At 48.0% G+C, this 23,905-nt stretch overlaps 8 protein-coding genes across 8 annotated transcripts; 5 read left to right on the top strand and 3 right to left on the bottom strand.

Annotated features, from left to right (window-relative positions):
* Positions 1-367: 367 nt before the first annotated feature.
* Positions 368-4,445, bottom strand: Pdw03_2055 (MAP kinase kinase kinase SskB, putative; the record flags this gene model as incomplete). The annotated part of the gene is made up of 2 exons (XM_014680720.1): positions 368-2,642; positions 2,692-4,445. The coding sequence occupies 2 exons, from the start codon at positions 4,443-4,445 to the stop codon at positions 368-370; spliced, it is 4,029 nt and encodes a 1,342-aa protein (XP_014536206.1).
* Positions 4,446-7,643: 3,198 nt separating this feature from the next.
* Positions 7,644-9,374, top strand: Pdw03_2056 (Ammonium transporter (Mep2), putative; the record flags this gene model as incomplete). Its single annotated transcript, XM_014680719.1, has 6 exons — positions 7,644-7,727; positions 7,786-7,850; positions 7,908-8,162; positions 8,242-8,916; positions 8,972-9,203; positions 9,264-9,374. 6 exons carry the CDS (start codon positions 7,644-7,646, stop codon positions 9,372-9,374), a joined length of 1,422 nt encoding a protein of 473 aa, XP_014536205.1.
* A 591-nt stretch (positions 9,375-9,965) lies between these two features.
* On the top strand, positions 9,966-11,496 carry Pdw03_2057 (Nuclear mRNA splicing factor-associated protein, putative; the record flags this gene model as incomplete). The annotated part of the gene is made up of 6 exons (XM_014680718.1): positions 9,966-10,106; positions 10,204-10,311; positions 10,385-10,788; positions 10,843-10,960; positions 11,033-11,188; positions 11,239-11,496. 6 exons carry the CDS (start codon positions 9,966-9,968, stop codon positions 11,494-11,496), a joined length of 1,185 nt encoding a protein of 394 aa, XP_014536204.1.
* A 684-nt stretch (positions 11,497-12,180) lies between these two features.
* Pdw03_2058 (beta-tubulin) lies at positions 12,181-13,992 on the top strand (the record flags this gene model as incomplete). The annotated part of the gene is made up of 8 exons (XM_014680717.2): positions 12,181-12,192; positions 12,287-12,310; positions 12,382-12,407; positions 12,471-12,512; positions 12,567-12,621; positions 12,688-13,143; positions 13,196-13,890; positions 13,959-13,992. The coding sequence occupies 8 exons, from the start codon at positions 12,181-12,183 to the stop codon at positions 13,990-13,992; spliced, it is 1,344 nt and encodes a 447-aa protein (XP_014536203.2).
* A 377-nt stretch (positions 13,993-14,369) lies between these two features.
* Pdw03_2059 (Permease, cytosine/purine, uracil, thiamine, allantoin) lies at positions 14,370-15,723 on the bottom strand (the record flags this gene model as incomplete). The annotated part of the gene is made up of 3 exons (XM_014680716.2): positions 14,370-14,769; positions 14,832-15,418; positions 15,493-15,723. 3 exons carry the CDS (start codon positions 15,721-15,723, stop codon positions 14,370-14,372), a joined length of 1,218 nt encoding a protein of 405 aa, XP_014536202.2.
* A 1,581-nt stretch (positions 15,724-17,304) lies between these two features.
* Positions 17,305-18,155, top strand: Pdw03_2060 (uncharacterized protein; the record flags this gene model as incomplete). The annotated part of the gene is made up of 5 exons (XM_014680715.2): positions 17,305-17,330; positions 17,459-17,624; positions 17,682-17,777; positions 17,900-17,966; positions 18,037-18,155. 5 exons carry the CDS (start codon positions 17,305-17,307, stop codon positions 18,153-18,155), a joined length of 474 nt encoding a protein of 157 aa, XP_014536201.2.
* Positions 18,156-18,215: 60 nt separating this feature from the next.
* Positions 18,216-19,301, top strand: Pdw03_2061 (Altered inheritance of mitochondria protein; the record flags this gene model as incomplete). Its single annotated transcript, XM_014680714.2, has 1 exon — positions 18,216-19,301. One exon carries the CDS (start codon positions 18,216-18,218, stop codon positions 19,299-19,301), a length of 1,086 nt encoding a protein of 361 aa, XP_014536200.2.
* Positions 19,302-20,399: 1,098 nt separating this feature from the next.
* Pdw03_2062 (Permease, cytosine/purine, uracil, thiamine, allantoin) lies at positions 20,400-22,182 on the bottom strand (the record flags this gene model as incomplete). The annotated part of the gene is made up of 4 exons (XM_014680713.2): positions 20,400-20,534; positions 20,594-21,356; positions 21,414-21,637; positions 21,754-22,182. The coding sequence occupies 4 exons, from the start codon at positions 22,180-22,182 to the stop codon at positions 20,400-20,402; spliced, it is 1,551 nt and encodes a 516-aa protein (XP_014536199.2).
* Positions 22,183-23,905: the final 1,723 nt, after the last annotated feature.

Raw genomic sequence — 23,905 nt, forward strand, 5'->3', positions numbered from 1 at the left:
GAGGCTCAAAGTAAGAAATGCCGAAAGATCCTCGCTCCAACCAGAGAAACCCACGCGTGAAACGAGACAAAATAAAGAAGAATCAAGGAACCCAAGCAATGTGTCGATGTGAGTTCCAGGACATAATTGAAGAGATGACGCAGTAACATAAGATGGCATTATAGTGTGGCTTTGGCGAGCAGAAGACGTTAAAGCAAGAAAAAGAGACAAGATGGGGTATCACATGCAATGTCAGTCGAGGATAGCGAGATCGAGCGAGTGTGCTTTTGTGTTCCATGATAATCAGAGTTCAGATGTCGTCCACGTAAAGTGGACGATATCGTAGAAATAGGGATTAGAAGAAGGGACTCGTATTAGAAAAAGAAAATCACATGTATGTCGAGTTGTGACGGGAGCTTGAATTAGATCCGCTGCTATAATCGCTAGTAGGAGTAGGGGAGTCCAACACAACTTGTTGACGAATGGAGATGATCCATTCGTGCTGTAGAAGTTCGGCGGCAGTGGCGCGGCGAGCGGGATCGCATTCGAAACAGCGGCGCACGAAGTCGATGCCCTGGTCGCTGAGTTGATCGCGAGATGGAAGCGCGGGCTGTTTGCCTTGGGCGATATTGTACATAATTGCCCACTCGTTGTCTAGCGTCGACCATGGCCGGCGCCCAGTTGCCATTTCCAGAACCACGCAACCGAGAGACCAGATATCCACAGCGCCTTGGCGGTTGTCTAGATTTGCAGCGTCGCCACGGATCACTTCTGGTGACATGTACATCGGAGTTCCTGTGGTAGTCTTCTGGTTCTTGCGCTGGTTCGCGGAATCTTTGGCCGGCTCCTTGAAACCGGCTCCCTGGGGGTTGTCTGCTGGGGCGACTGTGCGGCCCGAGCGGGCGATGATCTTGGCTGCACCGAAATCAACGTACTTAATGACACCGTTGTGATCGAGCAGGATATTCTCGGGTTTGATATCACGGTGCACGATATGGGCTTCGTGGAGATACGCTAGACCCTCTAGGAGTTGAAGAGCGTAGACCATGATGACCGTTTCGTCCTCGATACGCCCGTGCTCTAGCAAGCTAGCAAGCGAGCCACCTGAGCAGTACTCCATGAAGATGTAAACCTTGTCACGGTGCACCTCGATGCCGTGATAGGAGACAATGTTCGGATGATCAAGCACTTCAAGCACGCCCATTTCATCTCGAATTTGCTGGGCGATCTTGGGAATGAGCTGGGGGTCTTGCAGGCGAATTTCTTTGACAGCCATCAAATAGTTGCTGTCCAAGTTGATAGCCACATAGACAGAGCCAAAGGTGCCACCACCAATGAATTGGCCTTGCTGCCAACGCAGATTAACATTAGTAGCCGATGACGATAGCACGGTAAGTGACCGATCAGCCTCATCAGACCCTTCTAGCACCTTTCCTAGGGCCTGACGCTTCGCATCTTCCTCAATTCTCCTATCTTCAATCTCCACAATGCGCGCGTACCATGTCTCGCGAACGAGTTTTGATGCTTCCTCGTCGCTGGTGATCCGGCCAGCACCAATCTGTCGGGCTCCATTGCGTTCTTCCATACGTTTCTCATTTTTCGCCGCAAGGGAAGACCGCGCACCCATGATATCGAAATGAGAAATAAGAAGGGACATACACCCTGCCACTTTCAATCTGAAATCACTGAATTGGTCTTGGTCCATCGACAAAAGATGTCGGCTAGATGTGATCGCCATCGCAAACTCAAGGGCTGCCACTGCCCATTTGAAAGTTTTTCGGTCCGCAGCGTCACACTCATCGCAGATGAATGCGACCCAGTCGAGAGACAACTCCACTAGTCGGGCACTGTTCATAGCACGCCTATTAGCATCGACATAGTTGGAAGACCGTTTGCCAAACTCTGTTGCGAATGCATAGCAGGCCTGAATCAAATCGTTGTTCTCCCAGTGTCTCTCGTGTAGCTGATCTTTGATAATAGCCACACTGTCCATGATGGTCATGGACAATTTGAAAGAGATTTTCTTAATCTTGTTTAACTCGACGTTGACACGTCCAAGATTTGCACGTTGTTCAATGACCATATCTAGTTGAATGCCCGTGAGTCGTGCGAGCTCCACACGCGCATTCTGCAGTCGTTCTTGCATGCCTCCAACAACAATACGTAGCTTGCCCAGCCGCACATCAGTCGGATGTTCCAAAAAATCCATTTGCATTTCCTTTCCTGCCCAGGCAAGGGGCCTTTCGGGCCGGATGGCCAAGACATAGGGAACATGGACATCTTGGGTTGGATCGTCTTCTTTGAAGGAGGTAGACAGGATACCCTGGATATCGGCGGGACGGTTCCACAATGCATGGTGTGCAACCAGATATACCCCTTTCTGCCCGACGGATGTGGTAGAGGTGACAAGGAAATGGTCAGAAATTAGTAGTGCCTCAAAGAAATCATAAGCAACGTCGGTCGTGATATTGTACTCGGTAGCGTTTTCAAACAACTGGCACAGAAACTTGGAGAATCGATAGAGCTTGCGCTGGCGAATGCGCGTTGAATCCAAAATGTTCTTGTATCGTTTGTCCATATCCTGTACAGTTTCTGTGTGTCTCGGGACGAGCTCGCGTTCAAAATGAATCATGAGACGCTGCAGTGATCTGGCAGTGAGGGCACTGTTGTTCTTGTTAGTTTTGATAACAGTACAAAGCACAGGGACGTTACCTAAATTGTTCGGCCACCTCAATATCTCCGCCGTCAAGCCGACAACCGATATCGTAGGAAAATCCCCATTCCTGCTCCAGAATTTCAGCCTCCTTGAAAGTGTTCTTGTTGGCATTCAGCTTCCAGTTGAGGAGCCGGAAATAGTATTTCATAGCATCCAAGACCGAATTGTCAAAGTTCTCATCGACACATGGCGGCAAATCCCAGCCGGGTTCTGGCCTCGAGACTTCAAGGTAACGGAACTTTATATCGACCGCCACTTTCATCAGGATTTGGAATTGGGAAATCATCTGATCAATTAAAATTGGGGCTTGTTGGGCTGGGTCTTTCATATTTTTGGCATAGGACAGACGAACTCGAATGATTTCCTGGATCAACCGAGAGGGGAAGTTAATCAATGTCAATAGTTCTTCGATATATGGTGGTAAGTGCCGAGCGGCAAACGCTTCCGAGTTCTCGATGAGAGTACTCTTTGCTTTCTGGATGACGACTAGAATGCGAAGAAGCATGCCGTCCTTGTCCTGGAGAGTCTTCAAACCATCTTCCTTCATAATTCGATCAAGAAAGGACGAGCCATCCGAAAGATCGTCCATGGCAGACTTGACTCTAGGCTGACTGAAATCAAGAGCTTCGTTCCCTACCCAGCTCTGCAGCACAGCCAACTCAGTGTTGATGAGCGCTGTAATGTTGTGCCACGCAAAGATGGCTGCACGGCTAGACGTGAATTCCTCCGAGGCAACACGAGGGTTTGCAACTTCCATTTCCTTGTGCGACGAGTAGAGAATCTCGCATCGTTCGACCTTCTCTACAATATCCTCGACTTGCTGCTTTGGCGGTTTCCCGATCTCAGTCTCACCTTTAATCTGGAATCCGATGATATCTTCAATCATGGGAGCCAAACGTGACCGTGCATCCTCAATCAACTTTCGCTGCAGAGGTATACTTCGGCCGCACGTCCTTGCCCGAACTCCGATCCAGAGTGCATAACTCTGGGCCGCCGACCGCTTCGATTCCGCGGATCCGATAAGTCGTTGTTTTTCTTGTTTCACTACATCTCCCTTCAAGACGGACGCCAGCATGGAATGCCACTCAAGCCGCTCCTGGTTCTTGGGATGTTTCAGTTCTTCCGTACTTGGTAGATTGTCGTCCGTGAGAAAAAGTTGGGTATCGGGGTCGTAGGAATCATCTTCAAACGGCACTTCGGAAGAAGGAGAGGGTCCCTCCAGGTCACCATCGCCTTCTATCATGTTGGGTTGCGCGTCTTTAGTATGGTGATACCAGGCTTGTGGGTTCGCTCGAATTCGTTGGACGTAGGCTTTCTCTTGGGCACGGTATTGCGCGTTCGGATCCCGTCGAGTTCCTCGCTTGGTTGATGATGATCGCTGGCGGTTTTCCTGAAGACTGATGTATTGTGGTGGGCGCCGTTGTGGGGCATACGTATTCGACGGCGTTCGTGCCGGGGCGGACGGGCGCTGAGGTCGTATGTCGCTAGCCATAGCAAGTCCATCGGGCTTGTCAAGGAGAGTGGTAGTCCCGATGCTAACCCCACGCGGCCGTGCAGTTGGCGTGTTAGACCATGAGGTAAGACTGGGTGAAAGGGTTGGAGGGGAAGATGTGATAGTGCTTGCAGGTGTTGGGATTTGGTCACCGACTGTCTCTCCAAATGATGAGGTGGTCCTCATGGGGTATTGTGGGAATTCATCGGAAGAGCCTGAGCCATCCGAATCAGGACTAGGGATTTCCGGGTGTTGCATGGTGCTTATACCGTGCGATGGTCCGAGAGAGCACGTCCGAGTGTCAGACTAAGGTGATAGGAGGCGGGTACTGTGGCGGTGCGTTGTGGCTAACTAGATGGCTCATCCTTGGATGTCCCCACCCATTACGGAGCACAACCTGATGCCTTCCATTTTCAGCCACTACGTGGCATCAATCTTGATCCTCCATTTACATAAAGTCAAAAGCCCTAATACAGAGTATACGCGTCCAGAATTGAAATTTAGCTGCTGTCTTGCACACGACATCCGTGTGATCTAGCAATGTGCTCCATCCTTGTTTCAGCCTCCACTAATATTTGAATTCCTCGCGACACTTTGCTGATATTGGAGATAGTAAAATTATGCGAGAGGAGCGTGAATCAAGGCTACTACAATAAAGTTCTATTGTCATCTCATTCCGCATTGTTGATATATACCCTAAATTGACAAAGACATGTTTTCTGCAAAATTTTCTAAAATTTTGTTCCGAACCCCTGAACTAAGTTTCTGTTAGCTATTTTTTTGGGTTTGTTGTAATGTGTAAATAATTGCTAGCACTTGCTTAGTAGACACTTTGTCTCTTCTCTCGACAATGTGCATTCTAAGGGGTTCTTTCACACTGCGTAGGCTCTTCTGACATGTGAAGGTGCGCTCAAATCACTCGACAAAACAGACAAAAAGGTGAGCGGAGTGTAGTATGACTATAGCCCTTGGTAGAAAAGACAAGTTTAAAATTGTGAGACTTTGTAAGAACAAAGTTAAAGGGGAATTCATATGAGGAAAGTATGTATGCTTTCGAAATTATTCTGTAATAATAGGTAGTAAGGTGGAATATTGGAATGTTGAAACCAAGAGTAATTATTTAGATTGACTAATGAGAGTTATAAACGAATATACCATTTAAGAATAAAAGAACGCCAGCGTTCTTCTGGTAACGACCTAGTATTGCTTTATCTATTGCTACCATTGAGCAGTAGTTGTGGGACTACCGCGGTCAGAGTTTAACATGTAAGCACATTTTAACAATTATAGTAGGGCAGATAAATTTGGATGTTACAGAAATGATACTGGAAGAGGAAAGAAGAGCATGTGCTTTACGCATGTATGTGGCTATTGAAACAAGATGTTGTCATTTCAAGGTGAGACCATGTGTGTTGCTAGATCAATCTATGAAACCAGAGAATGAGCATGTGATTTGACTGGACATGTCAATGGTTCCTACGATTGAAGATCTAGTACACCTCTTTAAGATCTTACCTCTGATTAGCGTGAAATTGCATCTAGGTACAAAGTATGGAGTCTGGAGTACATAGACCGATGCAGGTATGGGGTACATTGTAGATCCAACACCGTCGATCAGTGGATCAGTGGATTCAAGAAGAATTGAAGATTATTGAGACTTCGCCAGGGCTCTATGACAATCTACACAGACTCCTAATTCAAGAAGCAACGCAGACGCTTCATATCCTCTTTCCTGAATCGTACTACGGGATACGTCGATGTGCGGAGCAAAGAAAAGTTAGTCAGTTACAGCAAGCCCAATCTGACATAATCATGCCCCGGATCCGTTCCGTACCTAAATTTATAGAATAATCAGTCCTCTATTTTATTATTAAAGAGGACCAAAGCAAGAAAAACAATGGTGCATGAGCTATGAGCACATGTGATTCACAGATCTCCGGCGCCCTGGTATTAATTAGAGTTCTTGAGTTATGGAGCCGAGAGTTCGCCAATGTCCAAGTCGGGATGCCGAATCAGCCTCTAAAAAATCCCGCCAATGGAAGACTGGGTGCTTATCTTGACTTGGCGTACGGAGAACTTTGTAGACCCCCTACTTTGTGCTCCGCATGCCGCGTGGCAAAGTGTTTAATTTCCCACCCTATGCGTTTTGCATAGTGGAATCAAGTGTGACAGACCTGTAGAATGGGAAGCCAGAAAGAAGGAGATGATGCGGGGAATAAAATGCCAGGGGTAGAAGTATGAATGTTGAACAGTTATGTGTAGGCAGATTTTCGGGAAGATGCGTAAGGAAGCACACTATTGAATTCTAGCGATCCTTTCTATCTCCAACCAGTTTCACGTTGTGTTATTAGAGGCCATCCTTGAATAATAGAAAAGAGCTCCAGAACATTGAAATCACCCCTCGCATTGTCAAGTATTATACGGCGTACGGAGAACGGACAATACGATGAAAAAAATGTGAGATAAGAAAGATAAATCGTGATTGGTTGACGCAACACGACATTGAGCCGGGTCGATAAGAGACCAAACGCCCTGGTGGTTAACTACTTCACGTCGCAAACGACCCCATACAATTCTGATTGAAACAACGGTATGGCATCTCGGAACAGTTTTCATGGATCAACATTGCATGAACCGGACGGACGCATTAAACAGCGGACTTGAGCGACAGAAAACAGCTCGCCTGAGAAAATGATAAGCAAATGCTTGTGATTGGCTGGTTGGAACTTCATATCTACAGCCAGTCGTTGAGCCGTCCAATTTCGATTCCTACTATTTCCTATTATTCTTTTCTGTCACTAAATGATCCAATCTGTTTATCACTTTATTATACTCCGTAATGTAAGTTGTAACTTGCATTCCCCCTGCTTATCAGGCGTTAATGCATAGGGCAAAGTTGTTATATCACTCTCAAGACAAAATGCACGTTGAACGGAGAAGGAGACAACAGGTACGGAGTAGTTACACTGCAGTTCAAGCATGATCCCAAAAGTAGATCCCCCCAAAATATTCGAATACGGCTAAAGTATGAAAACGCAAGGACCCGTAATTCCCCGGTCTGGGTCCATGGAGGATATACCTTGTCACGGCATGAACTGAATGGGGGCGGGCTTGGCTAACTGCTATCGGTCAGATCAGAGGAATCATATCAGAAATCAGAATGACCAGCTCCCACTATCGGAAGTAAGATCGATGGTCTGGTGGCCTTCTAGCGTCTAAGGGTGGAGCATTGTTGGTTGTCCGAGTCTGTAGCAGTTATTTAAATTACAAGGGTTTGTCCTTGCCGACTAGACATATCATTTCTTCCTCCTTTCACAGCCCGGTGCTTGAAAGTACTTTCTGCTTCCTTCTCTACATCTATCACAAGGCTCTGGGATATCTCCTGTATCATTTCGTTGTTGCCTTTCTAACCTAATATCACACTTGCAAGACTGTTGGCCTAGCCTAGGTCTCACCATGGCCGACTCCACGGTCACCTACAATGGCACCATCGCAACTGGTGGTGACTCGCTCCATGATGACTTGAACATTTTCTACAGTGTACGTAGTGTATTTTGATAGCAGTCAATTGGAACTTGGTAGCTAACAATGTTGATAGTCTGGTGATATCTCATGGGTGATCATGTCGACAGCCCTAGTGCTGCTTATGATTCCTGGGGTTGGGTATGACTTGTCCGAACCCTTTCGTCAAGAGGGCTATCACTCATAAATTTATTATAGATTCTTCTACTCCGGTCTGGCTCGTCGAAAGTCAGCACTCTCATTGATATGGCTCTCGATCATGTCGGTCGGCGTGGTGTCATTCCAGTGGTTCTTTTGGGGTTATTCACTGGCCTTCTCGCACACAGCCGGCAGCTACATCGGCAACCTTGATAACTTTGGCTTCAAGGGTGTTCTAGCTGCTCCGTCTGTTGGAAGTGACAAGGTTCCCGATCTCCTATTCGCCATCTTCCAGGGAATGTTCGCTGCTATTACGTGAGTCACCATTTCTATACATCCATCATGTTGATGGAGATCCTCTAGAAACTTCAATTAACATTTTCGCTACGATTAGTGTTGCTCTCGCCGTCGGCGCGGTCGCTGAACGTGGTCGCATGCTCCCATGCATTGTCTTCATGTTCATATGGACTACTATTATCTACGACCCTATCGCCTGCTGGACATGGAACGCGTCGGGCTGGGTGTTCAAGCTCGGAGGTCTTGACTTCGCGGGTGGTACCCCTGTTCACATCGCCTCTGGATCTGCCGCCCTCGCATACTCCTTGATGCTGGGCAAGCGTCGCGGCCATGGCACTCACGAGCTTAACTACCGCCCTCACAATGTAACCCACGTTGTCATTGGCACCGTGTTCCTGTGGGTCGGCTGGTTCGGATTCAATGCTGGTTCTGCTCTCGCTGCCAACCTTCGTGCAGTGATGGCTGCTGTTGTCACTAACCTTGCTGCCTCCGTTGGAGGTGTGACTTGGTGTTTGATGGATTACAGACTGGAGCGCAAGTGGTCCACCGTTGGCTTCTGCTCTGGTGTCATTGCCGGTCTTGTAGCCATTACCCCCGGCTCTGGATTTGTCACTCCCTGGGCTGCATTCATCTTTGGTGTCGTTGGCGCTGTTGCATGCAACTATGCTACTAAGCTCAAGTTCCTCATCGGTGTTGACGATGCTCTCGATATCTTTGCCGTGCACGGTATCGGTGGTATGGTTGGAAACCTTCTGACAGGCGTTTTCGCTGCGTAAGTGAAGCTACTTCCTAACGTTGTTCGATTATAATCTAACTGACTCTCATAGTGATTACATTGCGCACCTTGATGGTGTCACTAACATCGATGGAGGCTGGATCAACAAGCACTATATCCAGCTGGGATACCAGCTTGCAGACTCGGTCTCTGGAATGGCATACGCCTTCTTCGGAACCTGTATCATTCTCTTCGTTATGAACCTCATTCCCGGTCTCAGCTTGCGCGCGCCCGAGGAAGATGAGATTATGGGTATTGACGATGCCGAAATTGGCGAGTTTGCTGTAAGCATGATTATCCCTCAACCAGCCAAAGAGAAATTTTCTGACCTTTCTTTTCTCTAGTATGATTACGTCGAGGTCACCCGCGATATTGTCAATGGCGTGGAAAGCTCAGAGACTGCCTCTAAGCGCACTGCTACACCCGTGGGCGAGGTCGTTGATACCAAGGCTTAGATCCAATTTGATCTGATAACTGTCCTTTCTTTACTTTTTAATTTTCGGCAAAACGCCTCTCTTTTCTTCACTTCCCCTCTTCTTTTTGGCGATGGCAGAGTGTCTTGAATATCTACATGTATAATGTGGGACGGTAGACATTTGGGATTCTCTCCGGAAAGTCCAATTTTCACTTTGATAGCATACCTTCAGATACCCAAATATCAAGTTTTGTGAAACCATTCTGGTGGAGAGACAAGTTGATAGACCGTAGGCAATCAGTGACATTATAGGTAGTAGTGCAACATGAGCAATCTTGCAGGCCAACAGAGACAAGTTGAGAATTGGCCTTGAGTAGCAATGCAAATATTACCTTGCTGGAATATCAAATATCAGTGCTCCGTGCGAAGTAGTTCTCCTGGAACATGAATGGGGCCGGATCCACCCAGGTGCACCTTCCGGAACGCCGCGCCGAGAGATCACGACCGTGGGCCGTGTTCCCAACCATCGCAAAGCGTTCACGGTCTCCACAAACCTCTGCGCATACCGTCTCATCCTCCCACTCATCTGTTCCATCTCTGAAACATCTTGCCTACGGTTGTTTTCATCAAAATGGACTTTCCGACCGACGTGGCGGAGTTTGATAGCGACCCGCGCATCTCGTTCTCGCGCCTGGATAACAGCTTCCTACTCGAGACAAGCGACGGTCGCGAGTTCTTGTTCAACAGTATCCTGAAGAGATGGGTTGAAACGGTATGTAACACACGTATTGGCATCCTGGCGCTTTGCGCTGTATTGTCTATGATGCAGGCCGACAATATCCGGTTGCTAAACTGACTTGGAACTCTAGATTGACGAGGCGCTTATCCGCAAGCAGCAAGGGTACGGCTCCGACGACGGTGAGACTGAGATCGTTCACCCACGCGATCGTAAGAAGCGCAAGAGCTCTCATGACGAGGTAAGTGATCTGGCCACTTGTGGCAGCTTGATAGCATTGGTAACTGACTGTCTTCTCTTCTTTCGCGTTTTAGACCGCCGAGCCTAAGGTTAAGAAGCCACGTGTTAACACTGCTGTTTGGGTTACCAAGATCCCCGGTGACGCTGAGCTGTCGGAGATTCAAGACGTGTTTTCGAAATATGGAATCCTCGCAGAAGAACTGGACACCGGAAAGCCCCGAATTAAAATGTACACCGACGAAAATGGCAATTTCAACGGCGAGGCTTTAATCGTGTACTTCCGGCCTGAATCAGTCAACCTCGCGATTGATGTCCTCGACGAGACGGACTTCCGAATGGGTTCCCGCAATCCAGCTGGACCGATGCGTGTTCAGGCGGCCGACTTTTCGTACAAGCGTGAACAGGATGTGCAGCCGAAGGTTACCATGACTATGAAGGAAAAGAAGAAGCTAAAGGAGCGGGCAGAGCGGTTGAATAAGTGTGTTTGTTGATAATGGCAGTAGAGTGTTTCATGCTGACTCGACTGTGATAGGAAACTTTCCGACTGGGGTGACGATGAAGCCGAACAGGCCTTGGAGGTGATGAAGGCTGCTGAGGAGGCTAAGCGACATGTGATTTTGAAACATATGTTTACACTGAAGGAGCTGGAGGTTTGACGCACTCTGCCTCTTCCAAGGTTGCCTTGGGCAAAATACGGACACGCGGCTGACCTATAATTACAGGAGGATCCGCTCGCCAGTATTGAGATTCAAGATGACATCCGCAGCGAGTGCTCTAAGATTGGCGAGGTGACTAAAGTGGTGGTTTGGGACGGTGAGGCTGAAGGTGTCGTGACTGTCCGATTTGTCGCATCAGCCGATGCACGTCGCTGTGTTCAGGTAAGCATCCCAATTCGAAAAAGGCATGGCAACTTCTTACCATCTTTCAGATCATGAGTGGGCGCTTCTTTGCAGGCAATACTGTTCTTGCTTACATCTGGGATGGGGAGGAGAAATTCAACAAATACCACCCCCGACGAGACGCAGGAGGCAAAATTTCAAACCCTCTGGATGCAGATGATGAGGAGAACGAGCGCCTTGAGCGGTACGGAGATTGGCTGGAAAGCGGCGGAAATCAGAAGACCGACAAGAATCAGGAAACCGCCAATGACAAGACCAACGAGAGCCAGGAAACTGACAAGAACTAGTCCAACCGAATAGCACACGCTGAGACCCCAAGTGAAGGGGTCGAAAACGGCGAGAGCAACCCATCGAAATTTCACACCTAGAACGGTGGGAACTATGTACGGAGTACCAACTGAATGAGTTCCATGCGGCGAGAGCTACTGAAGGGCAAGTGAGTACTACCAATGTGAGTGGAAAGCGATACCCGAACGAACGAATTTCAACCGAAGAAAGCTATTCAAGGGCAAGTGAGTACTTCCAATGCGAGTGGAAAGCGCCCAACTGAATCCCAAACGGGGAGAGCTACTCAAGGGCAAGCGAGTACTTCCAATGTGAGTGGAAAGCGCCCAATTGAACCAATACCAACATGTACGATTAGTCCAATATTTTCCAATTGTAATGATTGAAACAGGGTTTAAGTAGTAGTTTAATAGTTGTGCTTACAACATATACTTGTAACTAGTTTTGTAGCACATCCACAGTACGATCTTACGCGCCCCAAAGAAACGCAAAATGTGGTTCGCACCTCCCCGAGTCCCGTGATGCGGCTATACCCAATCGGGCCTCCCCCCCTGAAGTTCAGTTGTTGACTTGGTGATCCCACACACACCGCTCAACTGGCCATCTTGCTTTCTCTTCTTCCCCATCCTCCCTGACTCGTCACCGGTTCTCCTTTTTTTCCCCTCATCTCTTCTAATACCTTCAAAATGCGTGAGATTGTATGTTATTCCCCCCAGACGCGTCGTTTATGTTTTCAAACGGCCCCTGAGCCATGACCCCACTCCCAACAGATCTTTTGCTAACATGAACTAGGTTCACCTCCAAACCGGCCAGTGTGTAAGTTCGACATGGAACATTCTTGGAAACATTCCTTCGATTTGTGGGACTAAATTGGAATTGGGTCATAGGGTAACCAAATTGGTGCCGCTTTCTGGTAAGTGTCGAGCTTTTTCTTTCGTGTTCGGTGTCGATTGACGACTTACTAACTGGATTGCAGGCAAACCATCTCTGGCGAGCACGGCCTCGATGGCGATGGACAGTAAGTTTAACGGTGATGGGTTTCCAGTGGATCACATATCTGACATCTTGCTAGGTACAATGGTACCTCCGACCTTCAGCTCGAGCGTATGAACGTCTACTTCAACCATGTGAGTACAACGACCACGAACCAACTAATCGTGCATCATCTGACAGGATGTTTTTAATTGCTCTAGGCCAGCGGTGACAAGTACGTTCCCCGTGCCGTTCTAGTCGATCTGGAGCCCGGCACCATGGACGCTGTCCGCTCCGGTCCCTTTGGCAAGCTTTTCCGCCCCGACAACTTCGTCTTCGGTCAGTCCGGTGCTGGTAACAACTGGGCTAAGGGTCACTACACTGAGGGTGCCGAACTTGTTGACCAGGTTCTCGATGTCGTCCGCCGTGAGGCAGAGGGCTGCGACTGCCTCCAGGGTTTCCAGATCACCCACTCCCTGGGTGGTGGTACCGGTGCCGGTATGGGTACACTCTTGATCTCCAAGATCCGTGAGGAGTTCCCCGACCGTATGATGGCCACTTTTTCCGTCGTCCCCTCCCCCAAGGTCTCCGACACCGTTGTTGAGCCTTACAACGCCACCCTCTCTGTTCACCAGCTTGTTGAGCACTCCGACGAGACTTACTGTATCGATAACGAGGTATGAAACGCGCGAAGAAAAGGATTGTCTTGAGAAATACTGACAATCCTAGGCCCTTTACGATATCTGCATGCGTACCCTCAAGCTCTCCCAGCCCTCCTACGGTGACCTGAACCACCTCGTCTCCGCCGTCATGTCCGGTGTGACCACCTCCCTCCGTTTCCCCGGTCAGCTCAACTCCGATCTCCGCAAGCTCGCCGTCAACATGGTTCCCTTCCCTCGTCTGCACTTCTTCATGGTCGGCTTCGCCCCCTTGACTAGCCGTGGCGGCTCTTCTTACCGCCAAGTCAGCGTCCCCGAGTTGACTCAGCAAATGTTCGACCCCAAGAACATGATGGCCGCTTCCGACTTCCGTAACGGCCGCTACCTTACTTGCTCTGCTTTGTTCCGCGGTAAGATCTCCATGAAGGAGGTTGAGGACCAGATGCGCAACATCCAGAACAAGAACCAGAGCTACTTCGTTGAGTGGATCCCCAACAACGTCCAGACTGCTCTGTGCTCTGTTCCCCCCCGTGGCCTCAAGATGTCTTCCACCTTCGTCGGTAACTCCACCTCCATCCAGGAGCTCTTCAAGCGTGTCGGCGATCAGTTCGCTGCCATGTTCCGTCGCAAGGCTTTCTTGCACTGGTACACTGGTGAGGGTATGGACGAGATGGAGTTCACTGAGGCCGAGAGCAACATGAACGACCTTGTCTCCGAGTACCAGCAGTACCAGGAGGCCTCCGTCTCCGAGGGCGAGGAGGAGTAGTAAGGATTCCCCTCACCACCCGATTTTTGAACAGGTTGACTAATGATTTGTTTTCCACTATTTTTAGCCTCGCTGAGGACATTGTTGACGAGGAGGTTTAAATAAATCTTATTTGAGATTTGTTCAAAGTAATACCCTTGTCAAGCCTACGTTCTCTACCATTCGGACTGGCTTTGTGGGCGCAAGGCCCGAACCCAATTTGTTTGAGCGCTCCTAATTTACACCCTTTTTTGTCTATTTTTCTGCTCGGCTTGGGTGATTTGTTCGACCCCTCCAGAATAGCACATAGTGGAAAACAAAGCGACGAATTAATTTCTCGGTTTTTCAGGTCGTGTTGGTTGTAGTATTGCATGTCAAGATTGGTGATACAACCGCTTTATTTGGGTCATTGCCCTCGACTCACGAGCTTCTAAAGCCGAGCTCGTGACAACTTCCTCGTTGCATCACATGATGCTTTGTGTCCTCTTCCTGTCTTAAATCAGTGAAAAGGACATTTGCCAGTCCGATGCTCCTTTAACTCCAATAGAATCTCATCCATCTGCTTCCTCCCCTTCCTTTCAAATTGCTTTGGTCCAACATCCGCAATACTATATCCTGTAGGATAATACTTATCTCCCTCATCGCCAGGCAGAGGCCGCCCTAGAGCCCAACTCAGCCACGCCATCGGTCCCCAGCGGTTCCAGAACGTGGGCTTGACATAGTACGGCGCGGCATCCCACTGGGTGAGGAAGAAGCGGTTGTTTTGATCCGGCTCCTCGGTGAACAAGGTAGCGCGCAAGAAGTACGGTCGTGGTAGAGCTAGATAGCGGAGGAAAAGCTTGCGAGCTGTGAGTATAGCTGACAAGAGTGCCGAGTAGAATGCGGAGGGAGGATCATAACTGTCCACCAAGGGGTTAGTTGGCGCGTTGGTTCAAGTCCATCCATTATCGTTGCTACTTACTACATCGCCTTCCTAAGCCTGTCATCCATCATGAACGAAACGACCTGGAACGCAGCCGGATGGAATATTTTAGGCAGCGTGTAAGCCAGCACAGCAGTAGTCTGATCCGCCGTCTCACGATTCTTATTATCAGGCACCATAAACCTCGCCTCATACTCTTCACTCCAAGCATCGATCTCCTCAAGCCACTGGAGCCCATCCCGGAACCCGTTCTTACCAGACGGGAGTTTTTCATAGCTAATATCAAGCCCATCACCCACACTCTTCCAGAAAGTCGCGATAGCACAACGCTCCAGGTCAGTCAGCTGGCGCCACTCGTAACGATTGATGAACCGAATCGGCTGGAGTGCAAATAGCGCTAGCGTGAAAAGCATATCGTCATCGAGGATCTTACCGGAGGCCCTATATCCGCTATGTAGGTAGTGCGTCCGTGCAAGACCGAGGTGTGCGCGTGCGGAAGTCGGGTTGTTACCGATCACTTCTTGCATGAGGACGCGGGTATCTGTGTACCGCTTGAGGGAGGTTTCTGGGCTGGAGAATTGGCTTGTTTTTACGAGGAGTGTGGAGATTGAGGGAATGCCGTAGGTCTATTTTTAAATAGTTAAGAAATGCACGTATGAATAGGATTTGACAAAGTCGTGATCGGGTTGTTGTTTCATACCCGGAATAAGGCGAATTGGAAGCTCTTGCCGAATGTGAATGGGAATTCGAGCCACGCGATTTGTTTTTGAATTTGAAAGGCTTCTTCAATGGTCATTTTGGACATCGACTCCCGCGTTAGGTAGGCAAATTGCTTGTGGAGCTTGCGTAGACGATGGAACCGTAGGGTTGTAGTTAGTACGGGCCAAGCGAGAAGAAAGCCCACAGCGTAGGGAAGTATTTGGGCTGTCATGCTCCCTGTAGATAGGTGTGAAGCCCAGGTGTTGGTATAATTCATAGTGACGTGAGTCTGGAAATGGGAACTTCAACGGGGGTCGGCGAGGTTTTAAGTAGGAAAGTGGTCCTGGTGATCCACGGGACAGGTCCATTTACGACCCTCGTAACACTTGTGAACTGCAGCTATGAGAGGTCGACTCTCTTGTGCAATCTGTACACAACCATTCATTTTTTCCTTATGTTGTATAGTCGCATGCAGTCATCAAGGCCCTTGTATATTTCGTCCTTGAGAGCATAATTGGTCGGTTTCAAATGTCGGGTCACTCCAAAACCGAGTTGGAAATGAGCATGAACATCCACATTCCCGGGTTATCCGACTGTTGAACCAGTGCTTCAAGTCACAGTATGATCGCTCCCTGTAATCCTAAATCTACACTGGAGGAAGTAGTAACGGCGTTCTCAGTTTTGTGTGGTGCACATGTATACGGTCTCTAGCGCTTATTCTCAAGCGGATTAATCATCGGTTTTGGTTTGATATAACTTTGCATCAGTAGAGCAAGTCTATCGTAACAGGTTTGATGATAGGTCCTGCCTGGCACGATCACATCGGGTATTAACAGTTCCCATGCTATCGACATAGTGACAACACACCGGGGGGCCCTCCTGATCGCTCAGTGGGGTTACATGCCCAAGGCTTCTGCCAAGAATTCATGTGTGCCCAGATCACAGATGAAGGGGGCCCCATGGCCTTCCAGGTTGGTCCTATGGTCAATGCTTACGTTGGCCCCCCTCCCCCCAGTTTTTAAATACAGACCCTCTGTTCTATTTTTGGAATGTAAAGGATTTTTGAGTAGATCATTCCGTTTTGGTATGAAATACATCGTATCCATATATATGCGGAATTCCAAGGGATACTTTTAATATAGTTGTTCATTACTTTGTTACTAATAAATAACTCGGTAAGTGATACATAAATATTAGATCATTACTGCAATAGCGTATTATCAGTCTGCCTAGTGGAAATACCGCAACTATCAGCTTAGAGAGCTCATTAGCGCTAAGCCTACTTCTTAACCAAATAGCCCTATAGAGGCGGAAGTTTTCTACAATGAGATAGACGATAATTTTATTGAGTATAAGGTATTTTTCTTTCTACTAGTAAATTCCTAGCTTTTAACTTCCTCCTCTTCAAAACAGGGAATAGAAGCCGAACTATCTGTCAGGGTGCGGGCTGGCAGGACGGTATGATAGGAGAGGACTGGTAGGAACAGGTCGTAACAGATCAGATTCCCATTGACAGGCACAGGCAGGGGCAGGCTATTATACAAGACGTAGCTCGAAGAGCTACAACAGGATCTAGAACTGAAGTTCAGATAAACAGGTCAGAGATCGCGTCCCGTGATCTTCCTCTAACTAAGCAGCACGGTTCGCACCGTGACAGTTTAATATTATGTTGTAATTTAGCATCTATACAAGTAGCGACGTTGGCGGCAATGCTATTATAGTGGCTTGGTTAGTAGCTATACTACATTAGCAGCTAGGCTAGTGGCTAGGTTAATGGTGCCCACGTGAGCATTGATCATGGGACTGAAGCAAGATGCTTGGCGGGCCCGATCTTGATTGGTGACTGCCAAGATAGCAAAACAATCGACCGCATCAAGGGTCAAGGGGGCGCTTCAGACCTCCAATCTCGAGCTCCCCTGCAGCTGACAATCTGGAAAAAGGAGATCAGCAATCTGATATGCTCCGAGTCTGGCGGCGGTTGGGAGTCCCTTCGTCAATCGTTCAGCGTTGTCGATTCCGTTGCCCATCTCGAACATTATCCGACATGGGAAACAAGAACGTCGCACCTTCGCCACATACCTGGCTCGACAGCGCATCCCCTGGAACAGATTCGCAAGAACTGACTCGTCATTAGTAGCATACCACTGTCATTGACTAACGAGTTAATAATTTACTGACTTTAAATTCTAGGACATGATCCGCATTCATATACCGGTGGAAGATGGCTCAATCGGGACGAGCTCGAGCGAAATTCTCGCCACGTTATGTTTGACTTCTCAGCGCTGTGTGAGCGGGCTGTTTACATATGTCCAGGAGCCACCGGCGTTGTCAAATACGAGAAGCGAGAAGGTGGATTCAACAGAGTCTTCCTTTTAACAATGGACAATGGACATTGTATTGTGGCAAAGGTACCTACCGGTATTGCTGGCCCGCCAAGGTTAACGACCAACTCTGAAGTTGCAACGATAACTTATTGTAAGGCTAAGCCGTATCCACTGTCCTCGAGGGTATGGCTGGGCATGCTCACTAATTCATGTCTGTATAGTACAATCCAAGATCTCGCTTCCGATACCGAAAATTCTCGACTGGAATGATAATCCTTCCAATCCTACTGGAACAGAATATAATATCCAGGAGCATGTAGCGGGTGTTCAACTACATTAAGAGTGGCACAAAATGAACCCGGAACAACATATGCTGTGCACTAAAGCGCTTTCATTGACAATGAAAAAGATGGCTTCACTAGACTTCCCGGCCTACGGCAGTCTATACTTCGCAAATGCGCCTCTAGACTTGGACTCAAAGATTCCCTTTGAGCAGGGCTTCTGTGTGGGACCAAATTGTAGTCCGGTTTTCTGGAATCGAAACCCGGGAGAAAATGAACTCTACCGTGGCCCAAGCCCCAATTGCGGATCTTGGAGGGATTTCACAAGGTATTATCGGGGTTTGATAGACACCGGTTTCTCTCGTTTGCCCAAAGAAGCCATCAATGATCGCAAGCTTCTGCCATATCAAGGATCAATTCAAGATCACATCCGTCTACTGAAAACAAGTCGAGAGGTGATACAAAAGATGGTTGAAGATAAACGCATTGAGGACGCTGCTACACCAGCTCTGCTTCACCCCGATTTTCACAAGAGGAATATCTACGTCTCTGCCGAAGAACCAACTGTGATTACTGGCCTGATAGATTGGCAATCAACCAGCATTGAGCCGGCGTTTATATATGCCAACGAGACACCTGATTTCGCTGCACTCCCAAGGGTCCCCGAGCAAGATTTACTCGAGAACGAACAAAATGAAACGGAAATTTCCGGACCAAAGGAACGAGAATTAAAAGATGCATCCGTCTGTTATCAAACATATGACGTGGTCATGACAGCCCTTATTCCTAAGCTTCGTCCTGCAAGATTACTTGATCCGACTCTTTTTCGACTCTTCCACTACTGTCACACAACTTGGAGGGACTCCGCTGTCGCAGTCCGCCAAGAGTTAATTGAGCTTTCAGCTCGCTGGGTGGAACTGGGGCTAGAGGGCCCATGTCCATATTCTCCTACAGAAGCGGAATTGAAACGGCCTGCGCGGGGATATGAAGATTTTGAGGCTGTTCAGGCACTCAAGTCATGGCTTAGAGACAACCTTGATACAAATTCTGACGGGTGGATCCCGAATGATGCATGGGATGCTGCTCGGGTTGCTCATCGCGCAGCGTATAATGAATGGATACAGACTGCCAAAGAAGCCGAGTCTCGTGGCGAAGACATGACAGTAGCAAAGGCGGACAAGATGTGGCCATTTGATGCTAGATAGAAACCAGGAATAGAGAATCAAAAAGTCAACTGGTCACCATCTCTAGTATCTAGTCTAAACCCAGTGCAGCCCTTACGTTAGCTCTTCGACGTTGAAAGATGACGGCCTGATGTTTATTTCTGCCTGGCTAGGCAGTTTTTAAGCCAATCTCGCCAGTTTCCTCGGAGTAAGCAGACTGTGCCTGGGACCCGCATAAGCACCTTGCGCGGGACTATCCAGTCGGTCTCTTCGCCAAACCAGAACCGGCAAAACCAACTCGAAAAGGCAATCAAGAGTTCTGATTTTATCAACGTTACGGTTTGTGGTGCAAGAGAAAACGAGGGAATGGTCTAAGTATCGATTAGGGTGGCCTTTCCTACGTGGCATCCGCCAAAGCTCGCCGCTATTTCTTGAACGTCGTGCTCCGGTACACCTATATGGACCCTTTACTTCTCCCGGCGAGTTTCTGTGCAAATTGTCTCGTTACCTCTAAACAAGCAAGATTCTGTTCTTCCCTAAGCTTCACTAATTAAAACACTTCTTCGGACCATAGTAAACCTTTTCTTGTACAAGGGGTATATTGAGAATCAACTGGTTCGGTATTTAGGCGTGGCTGGTTAAAATCGTTTGTGATATCTAAATCTTGGCTTGCGAGGCATCTTGATATAGTAGTATCTGTACTATAAAAGCGTAGAAATACAATGAGATAAAGTACCCATAAAATAACCAGGATAGGAATCCTAGCCGGTCTTCGACGGGAAGGGCTAAGAATTAAGCACGAATAGTAGGAAACGACATGTAACTGCGACAATAGGGCTCTTCATTTGACTGGGCGGCACCATTTTTAAAAAAAATCTCTTCCTAGCACTCAACCGTTTATGTTTTTGATATATTTCATACCAAAACGGGATGATCTACTTTAGAATACACTACATTCCAAAACAGAACAGAGGTTCTGTAATAAGAACCTGGGGAGGCCAACGTAAGTATTGACCATGGGACCCCTTAGTCTGTGATCTGATCGATATATACTCTCGGGATTCGTGTTGAGGATATCAAATTCTCTGCGTCCACAATTCCTGGCGGATCATGATGTCAGTGCAATCAAAGAGTGGTACACTAGCGACCAATGAATTTTAGCTCCAATGCCCGTAACGGTGGGAAAACCATCGCAGTGAAGCCTGCACCCAACCAGAGACCCAGATCGGCTTCGGCAGCCATCTGCGCAATGGGGCCGATGTAGTACGCTTGAGACTGAATCCAAGTATCAGCACGACACAGCATATTGATTTGGGGGAAATCACTTGTCTTACCATGCCGACAATTGCTCCAGCCCACCCAATCAGGAAAGAAACTCCCGCTGCAATCCCCCAAGGCAGTTTATCGCGACAATTCCACTGAGACCAGTCATAGCCTCTTTTTCGGCGGAAGACCATGTCTTCTTCGAAGATAATTACGACAAACATCATGACCCAATATCCGATCAGAGGCAGGAAAGACTTGAAGATTTCGTAAAGCCGGTCCCGGCCTCCCATCGCGCATGCGGCGTAGATAACAGTAGCGAGAGTCGTGAACACTGACCGGGGAACCTTTCCAAAAACCCCGCCAACCATCTGTAAATTCATTCCCATTGAGTACGCCCCGGGAGTATTATTGGCAACCAAGGCGAGGACATTGATAACAGCACAGAATTTTCCGAACCCTCCAAGGCCGTCATATGCTGTCATCAGCACGCCTCCAGGACTGCTGCCGTACTTGGACGCAGAATGTGCGGAGCTGGCAATGACGGTTCCAAGACCAATGCCCACAAGGAGAACAATTGCCATGGCAGTAGTGGCGGCGAAGACTGTGACCAGGAATGTCCGAGAGCTCTTCATTTGCGGTGGGAGATAGACATAGTAATCAGCGGCAAGCGGGGCCCAGGCGAGGCCAATGGACAATGCCAGGGAGAAGAACGTTAGTCTTTTGGCAATCAATTGTTCTGTAGACATTGGGGTCTGAATGTTGAAGTCGAAATTAGGCCCTGCTGAACCCACCATCACGCATATCACCAGCAGCTGTGGCAACCAGGCAACTCTGTTCTTGGTTAGAATTATGCATCCAGGGCGTTTATCCTAGGCTGCCCACACTTACCGTTCATATAGTTGAAAGATTTTCATGCCAAAGAGGGCCATAGCCCAGCTGGTAACGGCAACAATGATAATGCCCACTATCACGGAAAGATGATCACCAGAGACCCCAGACAAAATCTGGCCACCTACGACGCTGTTTACCATGCTATATCCGATATTGGTGAAAAGGTTTAGGATAATGCAAACTTTGCTTGGATAATAGCCCATAAAATATCGGGCCACGATCTATCAAATTCGTGAGCATCCATTCATCTTCTGAGTACCGTTCATCTCCTTACGCAGGGAGTTCCCCGATGTTTCGGAAAATGAAATAAAAAGTAAAAATTAAAAAAAAAACATACCAAAGTTCGGTTCCCGCTTTTTGGTCCCAATGTGCTTATAAAGCCAACAATGCAGTTGCCGGCTAAACATCCAAATACAGCACAGAGAGCCGCGTCCTTGAAGCTGAGGCCTAACACGAGTGTGCCCATTGATCCAATAACGATGTTGTTTGTAGCCAATGTCATGCTAAACCACATTAGCAGCATATGAAGTATGGTTGAAGATGTTATTGGCTCTCGATTTTCGATGGGAATAGGCTCGATACCGCGGCTCTCCACATTTTTCAAGTTTGCAATCCATTGTTGGCATGTTGACTGTGATACGGGGCCAGGCTTTGCGAGGTCTAAGTCGTCAGAGGAGCATCTTGAGGCACTTTTATCGAGGTGAAACTGGATCGGATCCTCGAGAGTATGCAAGCTGTGGGCTTTTTCGACATCGCTGGGCGTCATCCTCAGATATTTGATATTTCAAAGGCCGTTTTGGTGGGCGATGTGGGATGAAGCTGTTCGTGGACCGAAGCTTTGAATCCACTGGCAACACAATTAAATGTCGAGTCTCGCGTATAGGTTGGACCTCGTAGATCCAGAGCTATACAAGTTACAAAAGGGGAGGGAAATGAGCCGTGCGTGCAAAACATGACGGGGTGGGGCTTTGGCATGGTAGATATAAAGAAAAAGCACCTAGGGCCAGTGCGCCATTGCTAGGTCGTTGGACATTGATATCACCCTGTCTACCCAGTGAGACGGTGTAACGACTCGAGGGGAGACTGGATACATACGCATTCCTCAGCAATCAAGGCACCAGCTGAGTAGCTCGTAGACGTATGCAATGATGAGCACTGGAACTGGAACTATTGAGATAAAGCCTTGGAGAAACACGCTCTACAGATCGGATAATCGATCGTCTGGTGTAGAGATAAGAGAGTCATTCAGCTTTAAATTCTCCCAACATGCAAGTGGGGGGAGGAACCTCATCGCGCAATATTGGCCCCATCCACCAAGACACCCACCCTCACCCATCTTCGGCGGGTCTGCAACGTCCTCATGTTACTATCAAGGAGCATGATAGGCCCATGATAGCCACACCAAGAAAATTTAAAAAAAAAGTCCCGTCGATCCCTATGATCCGCGATACATTTCCGTATGGGGTAAGTGGTATGCTGGAAAGCTCCGAATATGCATGCTTGGGAATGTTGTCGATGCAAGGAGTGTGAATTAGCTCACGATTCTATACGATGCTATGATTTCAGGAGAGGATGTGAAATGGAGGAAGGTGATGATCAGCCTAAAGCTCCGTTGAGCAACTTCCGCGAGAAATGTATCCTTGTCCCCTGTGATGGATGTGGGATGAATTTTTCCCGTGGCATTTCCAGCGATAGTTTGCTCTAGCACTGGGGAAAAGAAGGTCCGAGGAAAGGGGCTCTAATAGAGAGCTTTGATTTACGTTCACTTTCATTAAGCCACTCATGACTCATCTTGATTTCTACGCTGTGCAGCCCATCTAAACCCGAGCTGATTGGGTAAAAGATACAGGGGGTGCTATGAAAGATTGAACGGTGCTCCAAGCTCTTTGCCGGATTAAGCACCTTTCTACCGGACTTCTCTCGAATGAGATCCTGAATTATGTGATAGTACGTCGCTCAAGTCCCTACCAGGCCATTTCCTACAAGTTCAGCTTAGCTTTCCTTCCGTCTTTTGTGACCAACAAGCCAGAATCCGTGATGTGGATCTGTGAAGGCGAACTCTCCTAGTTTTCTATGGAGGTGGTGGCGAGATATGTTAGAAAGATGCCGAGTCGTTAAGATGGAAATCTTCTGCTACAAAGGCTTGATTACCAACAAGGCACGTTATGCGCATTACAAACTCGCTACTACTATGTTCTATGTTCGATAGCTATAGAGTTACTAGAAAATTTCCAATTCGAGATGCTATAGGGGATGTCTAGGCTGAAGAATTCCAACCAAAAGGTAGAAATGAGGGTTACAGCTATCATTATGGCTCTCCTGGCTCATGGCAGCCACCTTATAGAGTTTAATTGCATTACAATACTAGAGAATAAGCGATCCTTAATTGTTTGATAGGATGTCTTTGATTGTATCAGGACTAACCTGACATCATCTCGAATGAAGCATCTTTAGAACACAGAAGTGATTTTGATTAGTTGCTTTGGTAG

Source organism: Penicillium digitatum, chromosome 5, assembly GCF_016767815.1.
Source record: "Penicillium digitatum chromosome 5, complete sequence".
NCBI lineage: Eukaryota > Fungi > Ascomycota > Eurotiomycetes > Eurotiales > Aspergillaceae > Penicillium > Penicillium digitatum.